The 23,783-nt window shown below is 35.4% G+C and overlaps 1 protein-coding gene across 3 annotated transcripts in view; it reads left to right on the top strand.

The window, feature by feature from the left end:
* LOC589830 (fibropellin-1) overlaps positions 1-23,783 on the top strand; it is a 73,678-nt gene that overhangs the window by 32,753 nt on the left and 17,142 nt on the right. For all 3 annotated transcript variants that reach the window (XM_030973526.1, XM_030973525.1, XM_030973527.1), the window contains 18 exons: positions 1,431-1,541; positions 2,866-2,982; positions 3,610-3,729; positions 4,191-4,322; positions 4,949-5,068; positions 5,788-5,910; positions 6,516-6,659; positions 7,220-7,333; positions 7,707-7,835; positions 10,546-10,662; positions 12,512-12,634; positions 14,265-14,390; positions 15,669-15,782; positions 17,765-17,881; positions 19,019-19,141; positions 20,674-20,790; positions 21,527-21,649; positions 22,973-23,089. In XM_030973526.1, the coding sequence (XP_030829386.1) occupies positions 1,431-1,541; positions 2,866-2,982; positions 3,610-3,729; positions 4,191-4,322; positions 4,949-5,068; positions 5,788-5,910; positions 6,516-6,659; positions 7,220-7,333; positions 7,707-7,835; positions 10,546-10,662; positions 12,512-12,634; positions 14,265-14,390; positions 15,669-15,782; positions 17,765-17,881; positions 19,019-19,141; positions 20,674-20,790; positions 21,527-21,649; positions 22,973-23,089 (2,187 nt within the window). The remainder of the gene's footprint in view (positions 1-1,430; positions 1,542-2,865; positions 2,983-3,609; positions 3,730-4,190; positions 4,323-4,948; positions 5,069-5,787; positions 5,911-6,515; positions 6,660-7,219; positions 7,334-7,706; positions 7,836-10,545; positions 10,663-12,511; positions 12,635-14,264; positions 14,391-15,668; positions 15,783-17,764; positions 17,882-19,018; positions 19,142-20,673; positions 20,791-21,526; positions 21,650-22,972; positions 23,090-23,783) is intronic.

The following is a 23,783-nucleotide window of genomic DNA, read 5'->3' as shown; positions in this document are numbered from 1 at the left end:
GAGATAAAAATGCCATTTATCAGAAGATAAAAATGTGTCTTTATCACATTTGAAAGGGGCACTTAGACGTGAGGAGGTTATTTATCAGAAGATAGAGTGGGCACTTATCACAATCGATAACAAGAGATACTAATGAGATAGACTAAGGGCACCTAGCAGGAAGGGATAACATGTTGGGTGTTCATCAAAATGTGGGAGTACAAATCATACTTATTATGATATCTTAATCAAAATATCAGAAAGACATACGACTGAGCAAGGAGAATTTGTAAGGCCAAATAATAAAAACGAAGTGTTTCTCGTCGGCGCCCACCTCCTTTTTATTACTATCATTTTTACTATAAAAAAAGGCCTGCGATATCCATCTTGTTTAAAGAGCTTCTAAAGTGATACAAATCATTTGTTTTGTCATACATTGCATCAGTATACTCAAATTGAGGCACTGCAGCAATCACAGTTGTAGAATGGTGGATATGTGATCCTGGACGAAACGAAAACGAACGAAAAACAAAACAAAAGACAAAAAAGCACAAAATGCTCACTTAACAGTTGAATGCTATCCTGTGAGGAAGCCTTAATGTATGACTGTCTGGTGAAATTTATACAATTACGATAACAGAAAAACTATTAACTATTGGATCTGTTCATTAAACCATTTGCATATCTTAATGTTATCACTCATCATATCTTAATCTTGTCATTTTTTCTCTTTTTTCATCGCAGGTGCTTTTCATCCTCACATTGAACAAGCGTCTGTTTTTATTTCCTTCCTCTCATTAACCTTCACGATATACATGTCAAGATTTACATACGATTGTTCTGAATTAATTGCATCTAATCAGATGTATCCTTACCTCCCCCCCCTCTCCCTCCACTTCCAATGTGTATCGTATTTATAAGCTTAATTGAAATTTTAATCTATTGTATTAATTACTGAAGATTTGTATTATATATTTTGTATTTTGCTTTTATTTCACATGGTACATTACCATTTTGTTTCACGAAATCATCAATATGATTACAAAAATGTTTTTGAGTGCTAGTTTTTATTCATGTTTTATTTTTGTTGATTGCTTGTTTATTTGATTGTTTGATTGTTGATTGTTGTTTCGACCAACTAGTATAGTATTTCTGGACCAAATAGTATAGTATTTTCCTGTCTTGAACAGTTTTGAGTATAACTGAATAATGCGATCATATATAACTGGAAGAGAGGTCATCATCTTTTATTCATCATATAACTGTTTATAGTATATTTCATCATGAAATGTTATATACATCAAACCAAATGGAATTACCACAGCCCCTTGTTTTTTCTCAAAACAGTGTTATACCCAGATAAAATTTGCCAGAAAAGCTTAGAAAATTTGTTCTGGTTCTTCGTGGCTGTACGTGGTAATGTTTTCATTCTTGTTTATTTTGTTTTATAGACTTACCCTGTACTATTGACCCGTGCAATGGTAACGGTGTATGTAGCGTTCAAAATGGTGCAGCTGCATGCACGTGCTTCTCTGGTTTTCTTGGAAGTTTCTGCAATATCGGTAAGACCCCGATACCTTAATAAAAATTAAAAAAAGGTTGAGCTATTTTATACATGATTGATACTTTTAAAGGGTGTATTATGGGTCCAATTAGTTCATATTATATACTTCACTCATGTCTCCTGTCCTGACATCATTCGAAACCAAGTCTTCGTTATTTCATTTATTAGTATTTGGTTAAGAAAAATTTTCCCTTTTCCTCGTTCAGCAGTATAGTATTTGAGATGTGTTACAAGGCACTTCGTGTGTTTTTTCTTGGAATGTAATCAGTGGATGACTGCCTCTTTCTTATTAACCTATATGTTTCCGATACAGAGTAACTGTATTATGTCCCTCCAATCGTAATACTGAAAACTTATCTGATTTACAGCTACTGTGAATGTTAAAAACAATCCCACTTTCCTCCAAATATCTAAATCTTGTTATAAATTGTATATGTGTTATTATTATAATTATATGTAATAAGTTTCCCACTAATATCTTGTGTTACCATCAGTACAAGTAATCTCGATCTGTAGGATTATTGGACAGTGGATTATTATGTGACGAATTAAAGGCATGTAATGAACGGCTATTTCATTGATTCCCACTACTCTGTATTTCCAATGTATTCAAAAGTACGACTTGCAGCATAATAAAATAAAAAGTACACCCTAAACATTAGCTGGTATTGATAATAGCAGAAAAACGAGAGCAAAAAGAATTAGTAACAGTTTGAGCAACATCCGAGTAAAAGTAGAAAGGCTACGAATTTTAAAAACTGTCATCAGTGAAACACACATTAGAAACACAGTGAAGTATCTTGCTAGTTCCTCTCAAGTTTGCTCTGTACGGAAATTTCATAAACTTTCATTTTCGTAGTTATTGATGACGGAAAAGATTTGTTTCATTCGGGTTTTGTATGGACAAATATTTACAACGTATGCTGCATGTATGAATTAACATTTTCTTTAGGGAAAATGCACGTTTTTGAATTGTTTTTATGTTCAGAGCAAATGGGAGGGAATCTCGCAAGATACCAATTTATGTTTGATTGATCGCATCTTCAAAAAGTCATAACTTTCTTATTTATAATCTTGATTTTGCTCAAACTTCAATGACCCGTTCCTCTCATTTTTTGCTTCTATTAAAACCAATTTTATATTAGAGTGGACTTATCCATTACAATTTGTTGTTAATGCATTGCTTTTACTAACACATATATACAGAGCTACATTACTTAAAGATCCTCAAAAAGAAAATGTAAGGAGATTAACGATTGACATGTTTTCATATTTCCACTAGTTAATGACATTTTTGTTTACATTCCTTTTTCTTATTTTAGATGACCCATGTTTGCCCGAACCTTGTATGAATGCCTGTACCTGCAGTGTAACCAGTACTTTCACAGCCTTATGTTCCACCACAAATACCTACGTCACGGGCCAATTTTGTGAAACCGGTAATGCCACCAACGTCGTTAACAAAATATCATGGTTTATACCAAACTCTACAGAAAGTTCGGAAAATTTAAATGATATTATAAGGTAGCATATTCAGGGTCGGCGTTGGAAGAAGAGAGATAGGATGTATTGGTGTCGTGTTCGAGTGGATACATTACTGGACTGTGGATCACATGGTTCGCGATTCAAGTCCAGCCACGAAGAGGTGTATACGTTATAGTACCTAACACGGTGCGGCCACACCCATCCTATCATCTGCATAGCTCTTTAAATAGCGTCTTGTAACGATCTTGGCGACGTAATAGTTGGAGGAGGGAGACGCCAGTTTCCCCATATTCGGACAAAGCATCAACTTATATCATCGCTTTTTTTCTTTTTTTACACTCTATTGACAAAAGTACATTGAAAGGCGCGAAAATTGCATGAACTCCATCTGATGTTACCTTACTTTTATTTATGATTTCCAAAACCGTGTTGGCGCCAATATACTGATTTTAGTGTGCGCCGATTGGAGGGGTAAACCCCGTATTCCCAAATTCTGGATCCGCTTGTCGTGTTTTCATGGCTACAGAAATGTGATATAACAACTTTAATGCCCAATTTTGATGCCCCTTTTCTCTCCACAGTTCACCCATGCATTGATGCACAGCTATGTCGGAATGGTGGAGCGTGTAATCCAATAGGAGCGACACTGGCATATCAATGTACTTGCCCTTTTGGATTCATCGGGAGGAATTGTGAATATGGTGAGATGATATATTATTCCAGATTATATGTACAGTTGTATGCATGTCATATGATTATTAGGCGGCTATGTATCATTTTTCAAGCATGCATATGAATGGGAGTGTTACATTCCATAAGGATCTAAAATCTGCTTTGAGTGTGTTTTTTTTTTTCCTTTTAAGCATTTTAGCGTTTAGCGTGTCATATCAAATAGGATTTATGTTTTTCAACATGGTAGGCCTACCTAAATCCGGCAAAAATTCAATTCGACATCATATTTTTTAAACAATGTTGCTCGGTAAAGCATGTATGGATTCATAGCGTAAGTTGAAGGCATATTACTTCTACTTTATGGAAAGCAAGAAACTTTTTTCATAATTATAGCTCATAGTTTTCTCATAATTACCGTTTTCTTTTACTTGGACGCACTGTATATATATATAATATATCCGTAATTTCATGTTTTGTGTTTGTTTCTTAGATGACCCGTGTGTGCCAGTTAACCCTTGCCAAAATGCAGGGACCTGTAATCCTTCGTTTGACAACTTCGGGTCAACTTTTACCTGTACGTGTGCACTGGGCCAGTTTTGGACAGGAACCCTCTGCAGTACGCGTGAGTACAAAGGGCGTTATTATAATTTTGTCCCGGGTGCCTTTTGGCTTCTGTACCTGTTTTTTTTCTTCTTCTTTATTTTATAGAATAATGGGCAATTTTTATTCATTTAGTTCAAAGAAATACAGTGCGTTTTTCATAATTAAGTCAGTTTAATCAAGGAAATTCTGCTTGTTATGTTTAATAAACCTTTATTGAATTTAATTTATTGAATATTCTTGTTTATGGAGAGAATGTGCAGGCCTACATTTTACGTGTGTCTATTTTAGTGTTTGTAACTGTTACAAATTGGCGAAACTAAAAAACGGGAATTGCAAAGACAGTCCATGAAATTACACAAAATACAGCAATCCCCTTGCATTTTGACTGCGTTAGTATTTATGATGTTGATTTATTATTGATGATGAGGAAAGTGGGTGCATGCTTCAGAGATTCCACACATTGTTTGTATCCTTCGTTCACTTTCTCTACGTTGTATTTCTTCCATGACGCGTCAAGCAATACTGCCAACAACGTGTGCAATCACTGATAATCATGACACGGTATTGTAGCCGTTTAGTGGTCGTCAGTACTAACGATGTTTCACTAATCTCATGTCGTTTAATCCTTTAAATCGTGCTCTATAGCGTCTGGATGTACAAATATCCAGTGTGAGAATAACGGCAATTGTATTACCGATCCTGGCACTGGAGGGTTCGAATCTTGTGCCTGCACTTCTGAATATTATGGAGTATTTTGTGGTAATGGTAAGTTATTCAAGGAGCCATTTAATACGATGCTACGATTGCTTCGGAAGATATCTGTAATTTCACCTGATTAAAAATATCTACTGTTAAAATTTTCACTTTCCTACATAGAGTGTACATGTAAATAATGAACGAATAAAGGTACGTTAAGATATCCCAAATCATTTGGTCACCAAATTATGTAGCTAATCTAGCTATTGTTTCCAACTTATTACAGTCACTATGTTTAATTGATGGATAACAGCTTTGGTATAGTTTGCAATAGCTATAATGCAAACGAGATCATACTTTAATTCACTTTAACTTTCAATAACAGTGTTTCCAACACCACATCCTCAGAAAACCTCAAAAAATACATGCACAGAGTCTGCAAGCACTATGCAGATAAGCCATTACTCTAGTCATCAGAATCAGGCTTGCCCCCAAACAATGTATGTACATTCTCAGCTCCATGGGGAACATTCAGCCAGTCACCATTTAGGACACGCTGAAAATAACGAATAAATCACAATTAAATATGTACCCCGATATTTTTGGTTAATTAATGTTATCATCTGCAAGGAGACTGAGAAATAATGCAAATTATATGCATTCCCTTTTTTATTCAACTCACGACCTTTGCACTTCAGGTCAAGTGTGTTAAACAACTCAACTTTGGTACCTTAGATATTTTTAATGCATGACTTATTACATGTAAACCTTGTTTATTGCTAATGCAGCATACCCATGTACCAACGACCCGTGCAATGGACGAGGTAGTTGTACTAATATTGGGACAGTTGCTCCCTTCTCCTACCAGTGTACTTGCTCTTCACCATACATTGGAATCACATGCGCATATGGTAAGTTTCTTGAAGTGATAGCTTTAGGCTTTTGATTTTCTATGTGTTATTTAGGCCTTCTAATTCATGGAATCTATCATAGCATCTTCATTAAGTTTATACATTCATTCATAAACAACACGAATATTCAAACGTCTCGAGTCAAAGCCTCATAAATACTTTTATACCATATCAACTTGTTTTATTCTTAAAACAAGTCACCTGATAAATGCAAAGCGCAACCAACCAATAAGGAGCTCCCATGGTAACTTTATTACTTAGCAAACTCCCTGCTATAAATATATACATCCTACTCAAATCAGGAAAGGAAGAAATCTATTTTCGACAGCTACGAACTCATAAAGTCTGAAGCAGTGGGCATGAGGGTAAATTTGTCCGCAAGGCATTGTGATTTACAGTATGCTTACCTTTACCCCCCCCCCAAAGCGTTTTTCTTTTTGAAAGAAAAAGTTTTTAATGGCGATCATCTGTTTTTGGGGGTAAGTCCTTTATACAAAAAAGGTTACCATACTTTTCTGCGTGACGTAACATGTATTCGAATTAGAAGAAACAAATCATGTGTATGGTCCGATATTTCACCGACATTGTTTTATTTTTTTCTTCAGAGGATCCTTGTCACTTGACTAACAATCCATGTCGGAATGGTGGAACGTGTTCATACGTGTTTCCTGTAACAGGCACGATCAATGCTCCCACTGTGCAGTGCTCCTGTCTAGCAAACATGTACTATGGAGCCAATTGCGAGTCTGGTAAGTTCATATTAGGTGGAGCACTTTTCTTATGCACACACATACCTCTACCTTCCGACAAAATTTGTTCTTGGCCTTAAGGAGAAAAAAAATTATCTTCCAAATGTTAGGGTCATCTGACAACCAATCTCAGCATAAATTGTTATCATATATGTTCATTGCGCTCGTGTGCGTGTGGGTGTTTAATAAAAAAAAATTAATGTTCATCCCATTTCCTACTGAAAAAAAATGGTACATGCGATAGGTCGGGTGAAATCGATCCGAGATTGGCTTCTGTTTCGTGGGCTCCAGGGCTTAAACCGACCGTTACGGTCAGGCTGACATGGAGCTGATATTCCTTAATAAAGTTGTACATTTTGTTTAATATGCATCGTGTCTCAGTCTATCTGCAATCCGTATTGCACATGGCTGAGTGCTAAAAATCTGTCATTTTGAATAATAATTTATGTTCTGGACATATTCCATATTGCATTATCATGAATTTGAAATTGTAAAAGATTTGATACATACTCCCGAAGAATTTGTATTGATTAATTTGTGTCTTTCATATTTTCTTTTAGCTTTTCCATGTAATAGTAATCCCTGTCAATTTGGAGGTACTTGCACCAACGTGGGATTTTTTAATTACGACTGCAATTGTATTAATCCCTACATTGGAGAAAGCTGTCAAGCAGGTAGAATTCAATTCATTTATTTCCCCTACAACTTTTTTAAAGCCTAGAACATTCTACATCATGCACCGCACGATAATTTCCACATAATAATCGTTACAATTGGGCTATTCCATGCTTATTTAGATTAACACAACTTCGATCAGGAACAACATTATTAATTATAATTATTCTCAGTCATTAGTCTTTTTTCAGACCTACGTACGTTATTACACAAATATTTCGAGTATCCAATGCGTTTGACGTTCTTCCATTAAATTACGGCCATTAAAAATTATGGAAAATTATTCCTTCTATTACTCTACTGCAGTTGACTAATAAATGGTTTTATTATACAGTATGTGGATTTTTCACGTTTTTTGTCTTTCATAAATAGTTGAACCGTGCAACTCCAACCCGTGTTTGAACGGTGGAATCTGCAGTGGCTCTGTAAACGCCGGCACTACAACTACTTCATACTCATGTGCATGTGAAGGGGTGTGGGGTGGACAAAGGTGCGAAGTTGGTGAGTATTATCAGATGAATAGTGTCATTCAGTTACAATATCCTTTCCGAAATAAAATATATTTCCATACAAAAGACGATTAGACGATTAGGCCCTGAGAGATCGTTGGAAAAATTAGATGAGATCACAGTTATCTTCAATTTTATAACCGGTGTTTGGAAAAGCAAACCCCAAGTTGAACATTTCCTGTATTACCGGTAACGCTGTAAGAGGATTGTCCATTGTCCATACTTTCTATTGAGAGTTTGGTTTGGTATTAAGGGTTAGGCATCACTGAAGACCATTATTGATGACCATTATTGATGGGCAAGTTATTGTTGGTCAAAAACATTACTAACCAATCCAATACGAGGTTAAAAGAATAACAATGGATAAGGCTAACAAAGTCGGTCGTTCGTTTGCTTATTAAATATCAATTAAGTTTAGTAGTATAAATATGGCTCAATATTTAACTGGGCACATCGTTATTGGGCCATGGACTAGTAGGTCCATGATTTGGCGAATGTTGTCACAGAGTTAGTTTTTTGTTTGTTTAAAACATGTAGCTAAAACATTTACTCCTACAATGTGTAAGAAAAATTTCCTTTTTTCTAACGATCGGCCCGTGTACCAAGGGGACGATCGGCTAATGTATACAGGATGTACTGAACTAATATGTTCTCGAACAGATATATGATTATTCATGGGCGGGCCTGTTCATTTAATGACTCAAACACATCTTAACTTTCATAAGGCATATAGAAGTTTGCAACTGATATAAATACATTGTAGATGGTTAGGTATTATAGTTTAGGATAGGTCAAGATGTGTTAAATTATGATAGCATTGGTTAGGATAGGTTAGGTTATATTAAGTTATGATAGGAAAGGATAGGATAGGTCAGGTCATGTTAAAATATGATAGAGTATGCTACATTAAGACTCATAGAAACAACCGGAAGATAGTTAATGGCTATACGGCAAAATACTGTTTACTATACTTTTTAATCCAGCCAGGTTAGGGAAATAAGGGGGAAAATTGGGCAAATTTTGCCCAAGAACACAACATTTCATTAACTCAATATCAGTTGGATAAATTTTGACTATTTTCGGGCAATCACTGCAAAAGAAAAGTTTAGCTTTTTAAGAGTTGGGCAAATTTTTCCTTCAGAATTAAAATTTCTTTACGCTAAGATTGGGCAGTACTGGACTTTGAAAATGTGTTTTGGGTAAAATTAATTGGACAATTGATTTGATCAAAAGAAAATATAACCAATAATTTATTAATTTAAAATCTAGGCAAATTAAAGGTTCGTTCAATCAAAAATGCAGTGGATCCACGATTGGTCAAAGTTTGTACCCACATAAGCACCAAGTTACATGTACTTACGAGTGCATCGTTTTATGCATAATCAGCATCTGCAAAACAGATGCCAAACACCGCATTCACGAGTGTAAAATCTGTAGAACGAATTATTTTCTTCTGTCCTTTCTTTTGTAACTTAATAACTGTAACTGAGCAGTAATTTAGACGGAGCCGTAAGCGTGACAATTGCTAGCATTTTATAATTCATTTGATTGAGTTGATACCTTATTAACACCAGTAAACCGACTCTAAAAAAAAACCCTCTTTCATAGCCTTGTCTATTCAGGGTAATTTTATTCTGTGTTTGGTCTGTTGTCGTTCTTGCGTTTGTCTGATTGGTGTGACTGATACTTAGTCAGGTGTTAATTAGGCTACCTAATCAATTGAAGAGTTACATTTTAGAAACACGTCTTGGGGTTAAAATCTGCATATTCCAATAAGTTTCACCGACTTATAAACTTAAGGACCAAATCCGAACAGAAAAATGAAATGGATGATTTATATATCAACGGAGCCATAGATTACAATAATATCATTTACATGCCATTTAAGTGTCTGTCAGAGGAGTATCAGCTCTCTGAAAACACAAAATCCAAAGCTTTGAAAATCGGAAGTTGTCGACCTAAAACTTGCTATAGACTTCATGACATCATGACAGCATATTCACAATGACTTTGGATTAAATAAACTCGGCTCGTTGCCTCAGCTATAGGTGAACCGATGGGGTCCACATGTTATGTCGACACTGTAACTTCGGCAAATTTGCCCCTCTTGACCCATCATTTGGAGGTGTGTGGGAAATAAGGTTTGAATTTGCTTTTGTGCAATAATGAAAGGGTAAATAATTTGTATTCCTTTATATTTGTATTCTGCATTCATTCAATTTCCCATTTATATTAAGTTGTATACTCATCGGATAGGGCCTTTAAATCATTTTCTCTCTCCCTCTCTTATCTAAAATATTTTGGCATACATTATTAACATTGTACATTTACGTTTGTAAATAACCCTGTATGAATAGAAATAAAAGAAATAAATGTATTATATATCCCGGCCTGTGTATACAAATACGACGTGTTAAAAGGGGAACTCGAAGGGGTAAAACATAAACAAAAGATAATACGATACTCTCCGAACCCTACTTTCCACCCATTCGTTGGTTTTTGTTCACTGAGTAAAGCCAGCACACCTCATAATGACTAACCTTGGTACGCCTCTGGTTCTTCCCAACAAGACCCCTCTCTTATAAACCTAACTAGAATGCATGTTTACATTTATCAACTGTTTCTAGGCTAATCGAGAGCACCTATTTGTAATTAGGTGTCATGCTAAATTTACATTTCTGCTGAAAAACTGTTTTTTCCAGGTGCATGCTCACCGACGAACCCATGTATGAATGGAGGAACTTGCCTGTCCAACGCGGATGGTACCTTCCAATCTTGCCAATGCCTGGCGGGATATACTGGTAGCATTTGTGAAACTGGTAAGTATTTTGCCAGGTGAATCTTGTTTTCTTCTTCATTTCCGTTATTACGAAAACTCCAGATACATAGTATTTCAGCATGAAAATAGCCATACATTTTGGTGAATGGATACATGGATACATGGATACGTCCTATACACTATAATTTATGTCCACAAATCGAAGATTTATGACCCAAAATCAATCGTTGAGAATAATCATTGAATCACAAAGAATCAATTTTTGGTTTGCACTACCGTTAAAACGATTTTGTTGTTATCAAATGATTATATACACAAAATAATCATAACCATTATGTGTACAGTATGTAGATTAAAGCGTATCTGCCATAGTTTAGAGGAGGGATTAGACTGCCCTGCAAGGTCACTGGACAGGTGGTTATCTCATCAACTCAGCTCTCAGTTAACATAAGAAAAAGAGGATCATGGGGACCAATGGTCACCGATTAGGCACGGTTTGTTATATAGAGGGCGCAAGTAGCTACAAGTAGTGTAGTGGGCCTTTAAACTATCGACATAATATGATTAAGATATGTAACACTATTGATGCCTCAAGGCTAGTTTATTTATGAAGCGTGAACAAAATTATCCATGTCCTCTACGATTTTCGTGTAGAAATAAATGTGCATAGTGTTTATATGGATAGTGCCCTCTTTCTGCTTGATATCTATTTACTTCATACATTTGCATTAAATGTTACTTTATCTTTAAACTTTCGTTGTATTGTTGCTTTAAAATACTTTTCTTTTTAAAACACAGAGGGAAAACCCCTATTGGGATTTTGTTTAGACATGGCATGTTGTAAACGATTTTTTTTCCGTATCAGGGTAATTCCCTGCAGCATTTTTAGGTGGACTACCTTAAAAAATATGTAGGCCACTTTTAAAAATGTTTAACGATTTTGAAGATAAATTGATAATGGAAACTAATTTCGCAATGTGGGAGGTTTCATCTAAGAGAAAATTGAGAATTTCTAAGATGATACCTCATTCCGTAGGATTGTTAATGATTTAGGCGGAGAATGTGATTTTTAAGAACTTTTTCAAGATCATGAATTGCGCCAAAAACATATTTCTTAATATTGAATAAGTTATCATCACTTATGACTTTGAAAATTTCTAGAAATCTGCCCGCAAATATGTTTAATATTATATCTAAATTGCAAATTCATTGCATTTCTATGAAATACATAAAACACGTTACAGCGATCTAGAGTTAACACTTTGATATGAGCTAAAATTTCAATTATGTTTACTAAGGGCTGCCTTCTACAAATCAACACAAACAAAGATGACTATTTTGATAAGAAGTATGATGTAAGATGATGCAGTTTTATCATATTTTAATCTTATATATAATATTCTCTTAGTTCCCGTTGATAGCTTTGGTAATAATATGCCTAATTGAATATCAACCGATGTGTGCTCATAAACCAAATTGGGCTGTAATTCATTTATTCATTTGGTATTATTCCAATTAGGTAGCACTGTCACTGTTATACTTGGGACACTGCATAACGTAGATAATACAGAAGACATGTACATATCATTTAAACGGTGAAATAATAATCAAGATTTTTTTCTCCAGGATATTTAAACAAAATAAACAAGTTAAATTAGGCGTGTGCACAATTTCGTGTCGATCGATCGCTCAATGGCTCAGATCTTTGAGTGGGACGTCATACTACCTCCAGTCTCTAAAACATCTTTTATGGTTAAAACGACCGATAATGAACGTATAAAAAGTGATTTAATTTCTGTGTATTTTTTTTTACATCTATTCATTAGTTTTCTGATATTGGTTGGTCAGACAACTGCCTAGTCAACCGTTTTTCGTTGATACGTTTACAGAGATTCCGTGTTATGTAACCAGAAACCCATGCCAGTTTGGAGGGTCATGTACATCAACTAACCAGGACCAAAGCTTTCTCTGCACTTGCATTACCGGATATCTTGGAGATACATGTCAATTCGGTATTATACTGCTTTCTCTTATGCTTTGATTTTTTTAGAACAGGTTGCCATTAAATTATGTATTTATTGTGGCATCTATTAGAATTCTTAAAGGTTGTAATCTTGTCTTGCGTTAAACGGTGTAATTTTCTTCTTTTGTTTGTACACGAAATGATAAAACAATTGCCACGAGTGCATCAAGTCTTTCGTGTTCTTTGCGCATTGCTGATCGTCAACGAAACGGAGTTAAGTCTTTTGTCAACTCTGTTTGTTGCTATGGCAGGCAGCCAGTGAAAACGAATTCGTTTAATCAAATTAGAGAAATGCAAGCATTACTTTAAACAAACAACTTTGTTATTCCTGGCTCATTTTTCCTGATTGAGGTGTCATATGAAAGGGCAGAAAATGAACTTTCTAGAAATGTGATTTTCTCTTTGAAATTCAGATACCACCCTAAAATGATTTTTTTGGTACCCTCTCTTCAAATTCCTTTTAATCCACTCATGCGTGGAATATGCATCATATGAGTTACATCAAATGAAAGGAGGGGAGTTAAGCCTTACAAATATGTGTCATTTTTTAATTATAATTGTGATTAAGTTACGATAAAACATCGATAATTCTGGGTTTCATTTTTTCTAGGACGCATTTTATATTAAAATTGAACTTAGAGTTGAATCGAACATGGCCATGCTGAAGAACAGCCTTTGGCTGAAGTATTCCACCGTGCTAAAATGAAATAATCAAACAAACAAACTTAGAGTGTCGGGACCACATACCCTTGTGGTGACCATTCTTATTTAAATGGGCACAGCGGGCCACATGGACCAAATTTTTGATTTCCTGATATGCAGAATAATTAAAAATCCTATCTTTGTGCCATTCCTCGTGATTTCATGAACCTTTGCACAATTCCTTGAATATTCAGCACCATGCTGCGGGACTTATAAAGCTGGTATCTTTGTAATCATGACTGTTATACCTATATTTCTGCTCCATGAAGTATGAACAGTTTTATTTGTAATACTTGAATAGGTGTATACATGTACCTTTGATCTTGTATAAGAGGCACAATTTTTGGTATGGTGTACATTAAGCTGAGGCTGAGTTGATAAAATCTTCTCGTTGCCCTTAACCATTTTATTGTAGAGGTAGTGGCATAGCCATTTTTTACAGTGTGAGAAGGGGCAACCTTTCAAAACTTCCAGACGGGAATCAAGTTCATGATGCATGGAACGGACGTTATCCATGAATATATCTAGGATACTAATGATATGATAGCAATAATATGACAATATTTCTAGATAATAATGATAATCGAATAATGCCAATTATACTGGAAAAATATACACAATCCTCCTTCTCAGGTATCGTAGTTGAGTATTCCGAACACCGGTTACAACAGGGGAAACGATATATTGTCACGAGCGCAAATAAGCACACTCGTTTTCTTTTTTGTATTGAACAATGTTTGTTTATTCATCTTCATTGCTTCTCTCTACTCGTTTGTAGAAAGTGTATTAACTTTTATGCTTATGTGAATAAAATCTACTGTCGCAGATGTGACACCTTTTTCAACGACAACTGTCAAGAGATAAGTTCTTAAACTTTCGTACTTTTCATAGAGTCTCTTTTCCAATTCCTCATTTAGTATCGCCGTGCTTTTCTGGGCCATGTGAAAACAGTGGTGTCTGCGATACCATTGACAGAGGTCTTTCAACACCCTCCTATACTTGCTCCTGTGCCCCAGAATACTACGGACCCATGTGCCAAAATTGTAAGTGTTCATACCTAATGCATAGAGTTTGATCATTGGGTGTACTTTTTGTAAGTAAACATGCTGCTTACCCAACTGCCTGTTAATGAAAGGAAAAGTGTTATCCGAGCAAGACTACACGCTAAAGCTGTCACGCATGAATGTGAATTCGGGCGTCATTCAAATTCAAACACGACAGTGTAGAGCATACTTTTGCTCGAGTTTTACTCTTTTTTTTCGTGAAAAGGCACTCACATATATTCAGCGACTTTAAGAAGTTGGTAGAAATAAAATATGGCGGGTTTTTTATGTTCATTTTTTTGTAGAGTTGATCTCACCTCTTTGCTTCGTAAATTGAGCATTAAAATTATCGTTTTCGAATGCAAATGTGGTGTTGCAAAATAATGTTGTCATCGAATTATAACCGGTTTTATAACACAACCATTTTAACTTTTGTACAGTGCAGGACCTTTGCCTTTACTAGCTAATTGTCGCGTTTGGTATTCCGTCTAATTCTCCCTTTTTATTATATCTTGTTGCGTTTCATCTCAGGACCTGCAGTTGGTCTGATCACACGTATAATGATTCCCATGCGTGGTTCCTATTCTAATTGATGCTAGTGGGCGCTTCCGTTTAGCATCCCATATTAAATTATCTAGAATCCCTCAAATAAAAAAAATGATTAGGAACTTTAATATCAATTCTGAGGAGCTTTCACATTTAAATGAAATCAAACGATTGCGCATCAATTTGGCTAGTACTTATGAATGGACGGTAAAAATATATATTTGTACTAAATAAGGAACCTTCAATGGTTTCCTCCAAGCTACTCTCTAGTTCTCCTTAAGCATATCGATTTTATGTATTTTTAATTTAATGTCCATTCATTTTGGCTTTTTTAATACAAGAATTATCATCATTGGACACAATGGGCCATCGTGAGTGAGTTCCTGTCATAAGCAAAATATTGCATTAGTTTAAAAATAATGTAAGCTATTTTTAAAAGTGTCGTGCAAGTTATTGTAAACATAGGCCTATATTCAACCAATTTCATCTTTTTTTATCTTTTCTAATTGCTCTTGGAAAATTGTTCTTCCTTCCAATCTTGCCAATAATATTCTTACTTGATTGTATGAATAGTGATTAATTGATGACATGAATGAATTATCTTTAAAAAGACAGGAGATATAGGAATATTACTGAGTCCTTTTCTTCTTCATTTTCTCAGGTATTTCCCTTATTTTAATCGTGATTGTAATTGTTATTTTCATGTCGCTGCCACTTCTTTATTACTGCCAGCCAAGTCGTGTCTTCTTGATCCTTGTCAGAATGGAGGTGCATGTTCGCAAGTTACAAACACCTTTCATACGTGTTCTTGCTCCTCACAATTCACTGGGAATCGATGCCAGTATGGTAAGTAGTAACAATAATAGCGTAACAGGGGATAATTCATTCTCTATCCATAGTTTGATTTGTTTTTTGGCAGCATAACTTAGTGACCGAGCAAACACTATTTTCATAAAATTGTTTGTTTTTATATGAGTAAAGGATACATTTTCATTTTGTTTAATGGAGTCGCTGAAAGCCATATTGTTAATCTACGAATCGGCAGTTGTGGCAAATATCCGATAGGACGGGACTTTTCTTTTTACCATGGATTGTTATGTATCAGTGGCAGGGAAAAGATAGGTTATTGTTTAATCGTCAAAGGGTAATCTTCTGAAAAGTAAGATTAAAATCAATATAGCCTAACATTAGACGTTGTATTGTTAGGCAATTTTCATTATGTATGATTTGTATAACGTGTTTATAATCACTATCTCACCCTTCCTTCCACCTCCCCTTCCCTATCCCCCTATATTCCTCCTTCCATTTCCACCCCAACCCTTCTCTTCTCTTTGTTCTTTTATTTCCTCTATTTTTGCCATTCGATGGTTGGGTGGAGTTGTCATTTGTAATAAAGAGTACTTTAACTCATATTAAAGAACATATTAAAATGTTTTCTGCTTCGTCACCAAAGTTCGGACTCCATAACACAATCTTATGCTTTAGACCTGAAATTTACCATTTCTTCCCTACCTATCTCTTTTGTCGCTTCCTCATCTACGTCTGTTTCTCCCTATCCATATCTCTCTTTCTCTTCCCCTCTTTCTTTCGCCCTCTCTGTTTCTTTCTCTTCTGTGCTCCTATGGCCATAATCTTTTTATACAACAAGTGTTACACATCACTACTATGGTTATTTTGATATTGCTTTCATTTGAGAGCGTGCTTGTAAAGTGTTACTCAGAGTCGTCGATGTATGAGTAACCATAGATTGTGTAAGTTTGACGTATTACGGTGCATGTAGCACACACGTGTGTCAAACTAAAACCGAATTTGGCCAATCTTTGTGTATTATCAGCTCTGTTGGTCCTCATGATGATTGGGAAATAATAATCACTGATTTTTTATTTATCTACATTTTCCATCACTCGGATTACTCTATAACTTCTTCACATGCTATTAAGTGCATTTTATAACACTATAACATTTGAAATATATTATATTGCCATATTTTATATTTTGTTGCAAAATGGCTGACATCGACCTCTTATTAAATATTGCGTCCCCAATATACTGGACCGTATAAACTCGCTAATGCAAAGGTTTACCACTTGAATGAATCTTAGCTTTGGGTTATCTTGCTAAATTATATTTTTCCAGAATTAAGAGAATAGAATCCCACTTATCAGTGTTCATAATTCAAACTCTACCGCTCGTTGCAGTGCTCTCTTTCGAAATTTTGTGTAGGTAACTGCATTACAAATTGCTGTTTGTAGGGTCAAAAACCTAAGGTTCAGTACCTTCACTCCCTCACTCGCACATTTAAAGATGAAGTTGAGTTCTGGTCATGCGATTGCATTGTGAACGAAACGGTGTGGAACCGACCAGAAAAGGTTGATCATCTAGCATATAAGAGTTTGTGTTTATTGCAAGGGTCTGGAATCATCAAAATGATAAGAAATTTGGCCAAGTCTTGGTAAAGTTACAAACACTTGCACAGAAAGATGTTTATGGGACTACACGAACACGTGGCGTAAAAAGCAGGCCCCCCCCCCGATTTTTACGATGTTACATGCATATTTAGAATATGAAGGCATTTGAAGAGCCATGCTTTTCAGGGAACATGTCTTAACTGATGTTCTTCCACACTTGCATAATAAGAATGAGTAATGCTCACAAATTATTTTTCACCTCTTCCTAGAACTCAACCTTCTCTTTAAGTAGACAGAGATCGCGCAGTTTCATTGTTTGCCCTTGGCGTCATCATTTCATCCATACTTACGCCATTGCTTGCAGTGTGTATATCCTAACTCTAAATTAATCAAAGATTGATGCTCTGTTTTGTTCTGCAGATGACCCATGCAGAGTAACACCATGTCTGAACGCCGGAGTATGTACCCTTACTTTCGACGGCTCCAACAGAGTCTGTTCTTGTGTGAATTCCTGGACTTCAGATGATTGCTCCATAGGTCAGTCATGGTATTTTTGGTCTACTTGACTTGTCGAACATACCAGTTTACAAGAGAACAGTCTTCGAGCTAATGATGGACAATTTTAATGCAATTATTGTTTACATCCCATTTAAACTTTGTTTGTAGGCTGAGGATGACCAGTAAAGCCTTTAGTTATCCTCAGTTTTAGGCAAGAAAGTTTTTGTTTGAACGTTTACGTGTCTCAGGCCAGAGACCTGCGTTGATTAGTTTTTATTTAAATTGGGGTCCTCCCTGACCGTTAGCCGGAAAATCCGAGCCAGCTAGCGGGAGGGAGAGTTATACCTTCGATCGTGAGACAGTGGACTATAATTGTGGTCGACTGTCGTAAGGCCTGGGGGCGATGGTTCTCATGACGTTATCATGATCAATTGCAAATCCCGGCCGGGTGCCTAGGCCAATCTAAACTGTTTACTCTCTGTTTAATCATGATCCGTTACTGTTTGTATTTTTTCTGATAATGTTGTCCATTGTGAAGTTAACAAACTATTTTCATTTGAATTATTTGTTATACCACAAGTCTAATGACGATTGAAAGTTGGTATATTACAAGTAATAAATACCATGGCCAATTGCAAAAAAAAAGTTGTCAATGTCCTTGTTCTTTGTCCCAGGTAGATGGAGCAATAAAAATAATAGAAAGACAACTCAAAACTGATCAGAGAAAATTAATGTGAGCCTGGAAAAATCGAAAGACGTCTAAATACATACAGAAGAATATGAATTTGCTGAACCAGAGAGTTCGCAATATAGCTGAAAAGACTATACAAACAAGACTGAAACTCTATTAGTTGCAAAGCTAGATATACAAAAACCTTATTTAATGAATCGGCAAAGCCATATTTATACCAACATGCTAATTTTTTCGTCAGAAACTCGAAGCGACTTCACAGAAATAAATCTAATTAAAAACTATTTAACATGGAGCACTAGGTAAGTTTTAATTTGGGTTTTGGATCTTTGAAAGCTTTTAGCAATTATCAACAACAACAACAATTAGTAAGTTTGCATACCATTTCTTTAAACACTTTTCAAATGATAATTATTATTGATGATGATAACAATAATTCTTTTTAAAGTCCTGTACTTGAATCATATTTGTTTTCTCTCACACAGCTGGCGGATGCAACCCTACCACACCATGCATGAGTGGTGGTACATGTGTCCATGACATCAGTACAGGGAGTTTTGTACGATGCGACTGTTTACCTGGATATGTAGGCTCGTTTTGCCAAGACAGTAAGATCATATCCTTTTCAGAACAAGGTTTAGCTTTTACATTTTAAAGGGCATTTTAAACTATTCATATAAAAATCAATGATTATGAATATACAATATTCAGGAAATATCAACAACTCTTCAAAGTTCATAAAGATTTTGTGGAATGTCATGCACGCAATATTATAACCTGGGCAAAGGCATACTAGGGAATCAAGTTTTGGGGGAATAAAAAGGGAAATTAATGGGATAAAAATGTATATATAAAGCAATTGAAAAATAGACGTCACAAACTGATAACCAAATTGGCAATTTAATAATTTATTAATTTGTCATACTTTTTCAAAAATTCATAACTTCCTTATTAGTTATCCGATTTTGCTCAATTTTTGTTGTTGCTGTTTTTCTTGTTCTTCTGCATCCATTAAAAGCAATTGTTTTTGGAGTGTACTTAGCCTTTAAGGACTCCAATCGGCCGATCCCGGCCAGGAAGAGGATTTAACGAGTTGTCCCCATCTTAAGAGTTAGGTTGCCTCCCAATCTATCACTCACTTTGACCGATATCATGTTTTCACCTCTTGTATGCAAAATTGGACCTACATACAGAACACATGTTTTAGAATTAAAGGTCAACTTTGGTGTAATCAAAGGCTTTCTATTACTATTTTATTGCGATATTTTAAGAACAATTTGAGCCTTGTATTTAACTCACAGACGTGTAATTGTTGTCTATATAGAGGATACGTCACCGGAATGTGGATCACATGGTTCTCGGTTCGAGTCCCACTGTAGCACTTATCTCCTTTGACAATAATTCATCTATATTTGCCACTCGCTTGAATGGGTATACGGTAGGATGCTAACGTTAATGCGGTTGAATTGGCACATGTGCGCTTGTTTCAGTTTTCAAGTTTCAAGTTTTATTCAAAATGGTGCCAGGTTGGAATATTCCCCAGGGAGGGGAGCGTGTGTGCTATTAGGTGCGGATTAGCAGTTGAATCTTATAACGGGGTATTATCCTTTTCAAGTGACCAACAACTGACATTTTGAATAACGCAACGGTCTATCACCTTATTCACATAGATCATATGCGGCGGCTATCGCGTCATATATAAGAGAGTCTCAGTAAGCGAAAGTTACTTTTCCCGAAAATATTTTTAGATACTTATTTAGAGAAAAAAATGTAACTGTAAACCTCTTTAGGATATGATTCTTTGGTGATACTTCGTTCAAGATAATAGGGCAGTATACAATTTTTAAAGCTCCCCTCTCGTAGAAGGTGTTATATTTTGACCAAACGGAAAAAAGGTAGTAACTACTCCCAACCCGTATGCTACGACATATTCTACGCCGCTGACCTTCTACATGTGTAGTATTAGATGAAATGTAGGACTTATACTTATTGGCAGGAAACTGTTTGGGGTATGGAAAACTTCCTTAAATCAACTAGTACAAAACAGAATGTATCCCTTTTGTAAATGAATTATATAAACTAATACTGATGTCTATCGTTAAAACCTTTGATTTTCCCTTTGACCATATTTTTTCATCAGGACTAGCCTGTCAAAATGGACCGTGCCTTAACGGTGGAGCGTGTGTGGATGACGCAACTACTCTTACATACACGTGTAACTGCCTTTCAACTTATGTGGGCATGAATTGCCAATATCGTAAGTAGTTCAAAGATTTGTCTTCGCTCAAAACATGACCGTAGCTAAGGGGGAGCGGGAGTAAAACATTCCTACTCTTTTTGTCGGTAGAAATAAACTGCCGAAAAGACATGTCGTAAAAAATATGTCATTGTGAAAGAAATCGAATTTGTGCAGTTTTATAAACCCCCTTGCTGTTCATGATCGAATAGGAATGTTATCTGATTCCTAAAATATGTTGGTTCATTGAGATGATAATTCGTTTAGTTTAAATTGTAGGCCTATACCTGCAAATAATTTGTATGCAGCTAGAATGTACACAATCAACCTCAAAAACTTTTTTCCTCACCATTTTATTGGCTAACGGATAATGAATATGAAGAAAAGTCGGACTTGGGTTTCCAACGGGCCTTATTCACAAGTATTATACTGTTTTCACACTGGCAACATTTTGCTTTAGATAAAACCTAGTAATTTCAATCGTGTGCCATTTATTTTAAATAAGTACTATAATAAGTGATACCATCAAAATTCATTATTTTTTTTATCTAAGTGGGAAAATTAGTTCAATTAACATGGAAGCAAATTAATTTCCTAGGTTAAGGTTATCGAATGTGAACTAGTCAATCCATGGTCAGTATCGCCATTTTAAACCTGATTCCAAGTAATTGCGTAGTTTGTTATTTAGACTATCCAATATGTTGTTTGTATAAGACCATTATATTACACTTTGATGTAATATTGTTTTATTTTACAGCGAATCCGTGCTCCAACAACCCTTGTCAAAATGGCGCTCAATGTGAAGTTGTATTAACAGCCACCGGAGCTCAGGCCTCATGTCAATGTACAGATTCATGGACCGGAGACTTGTGCACAATACGTAAGTGTATCAGCAGTCGAACCGTTTAAAAGCAACATTAATTGTTTCTCATGAATGGTCTCATTCCAGCGATTCAGTTGTATGTTCGTTTTTAATCCACGTGGTTAATTTCTTTAATTTCGTTTATAATTCAAATCAGATTAAGGTTATTAGCCTATAAATGTGCCTCGGAATAGAATTATCTAGATAGATGGCGCTATAGAAATGCCTATTATTATTATTATTATTATTATTATTATTATTATTATTATTATTATTATTATTATATTTATAAGGATTTGTAAAGAAATGAATTTAAAAACGTATAATTCTTATTTTTCCGCTCTACAAAACGAATTTTCAGTTCTGGAATGTTATAACAAAAACTTTTACATAATCAAAAGCTCACTTTATATCGACTTGATCTGTCTTCATACATGTGTTTGAATTAACTCTTGTTATCAAGAGTGTAAGCTAATAATAGACATATCAATGTATATCATACACTGTAAAAATGTTGTGTATAAAAATTACCCAATAAAAGAGGACTAACGTGTCTGACCAACTTGAGGGTAATTTATGCACTACTTGCACTACCGAATTGCAATCACCTTTTCTACAAATTAAGCAGTATCACTCTTGTTGGACATACACTAATTGCGCAAAAGATGGTTAAAAACATGCTGGGCAAATTTTACACATCATTATTTTTAACTTTCTTCACATCAATTCGCAATTCAGTGGATTATATTACATTTATTGAACATTTTATAGGAGCAATCATTCGCATATCTCTTGCTTAGTGCAAAACAAAGTTGATAATAGTGTATGAATATATCCAGAAGTAGATAGCAACTGGCCTTATAAAGTTAGGGTATTTGAAGCGCATATCCGACAGCCTATTAATGCGAACCTATTACGCTCAATACCATATAAATAAGGCATGTTCGGCAGATCAATACATCAACCGACAAAATTAGAATTAATCGAGTGATGTTAAGCATTTATATTTCACCGAGCCATCTCATGCTCTTATCCAATTAAATCTCCTGTATCTTCCTCATACTGCTCGCAATCTTTAGTTCATCTTCGTGATAAGCATCATAGGCCTTTGAAGATTACAAGAAGAAGAATAAGAAGGAGGAGTCACGGCCCATCGCTTTTTTGTGTGTGTTTTCTTCTATTCCTCTAATTTCTCTCCAGAAGCTTTAATCATAGTCTTGGCCTATAATTCAAAAGAACCAGGACGAGCCTCGTTCTTCTGTATGAAAAGTAGAGTTTTCTGCTCGTTTGTTTGATTGTTTGTTTGTTTGCTATACAAATATTTCTGTTTTAATGTCACAGCCAGAGGATGTAACCCTAGCCCCTGCGTAGGAGGCACATGTGAGCACAACTCTGCCACTGGAGAATTTTCCCGGTGTTCCTGTCCATCCACACGTCTCGGCGAGTTTTGTCAATTTGGTAAGTTCATCAAAAGGGTTTTCAGCTGCAAACCTCACGTTCTCCATGTGTTCATGAAGCTTTACCGTCCTATTAGAAACCAGAAGGCGTTTGGGAACAGAGATGCGAAGGGGGGGGGGGGGGGGGGTAAATGTGTGCTTGATAATGATCAAGCCCGACAGCCCGGATAAAGTCCTTGCGAAGAATAATTCCACAAAATGTAAACAAAAAAGAAAAGTTTAATAGCAGTAGTGCCCTACAAGCGCAAACCTGGCGACTGTACAATAGGGGATAAGAATTACGATAACTTTCATATACAAAGACATCAAGGTAATTTAATGTAATTAGTATCTTTTTTTCAAAGCCATTTATAGTTATCGTATCACATAAAATTAATTTGTGGAAAAACCTAAATGGCATTCTAAGCAATGTTTATAGATGCTCTGAGAATGGATATCATAATATCGATCTTTAGTGTTTTTGCATAAATTAAAGATAATTTTTTGAATAGTTGAATAGGCCTAAGAACACAGTTTCTATTTCATTTTTAACAATGACTTCTGTTTCCTGTATTGCTCGCCATAATGATTGAAATGATTTATAAATGTGTAAAAAAAGTTAGTAATTCATAATTTAATATTTTAAAACCTTCTCGGAATAATTGATTTTGCTACTTGTTAATAAAAGATTTGTTTTAATGACATTGTACGAATGA

Source organism: Strongylocentrotus purpuratus, unplaced genomic scaffold (genome assembly GCF_000002235.5).
Source record: "Strongylocentrotus purpuratus isolate Spur 01 unplaced genomic scaffold, Spur_5.0 spur5_scaffold_6, whole genome shotgun sequence".
NCBI classification, from domain to species: Eukaryota; Metazoa; Echinodermata; class Echinoidea; order Camarodonta; family Strongylocentrotidae; genus Strongylocentrotus; species Strongylocentrotus purpuratus.
This window is presented reverse-complemented; position numbering and strand designations above follow the sequence as displayed.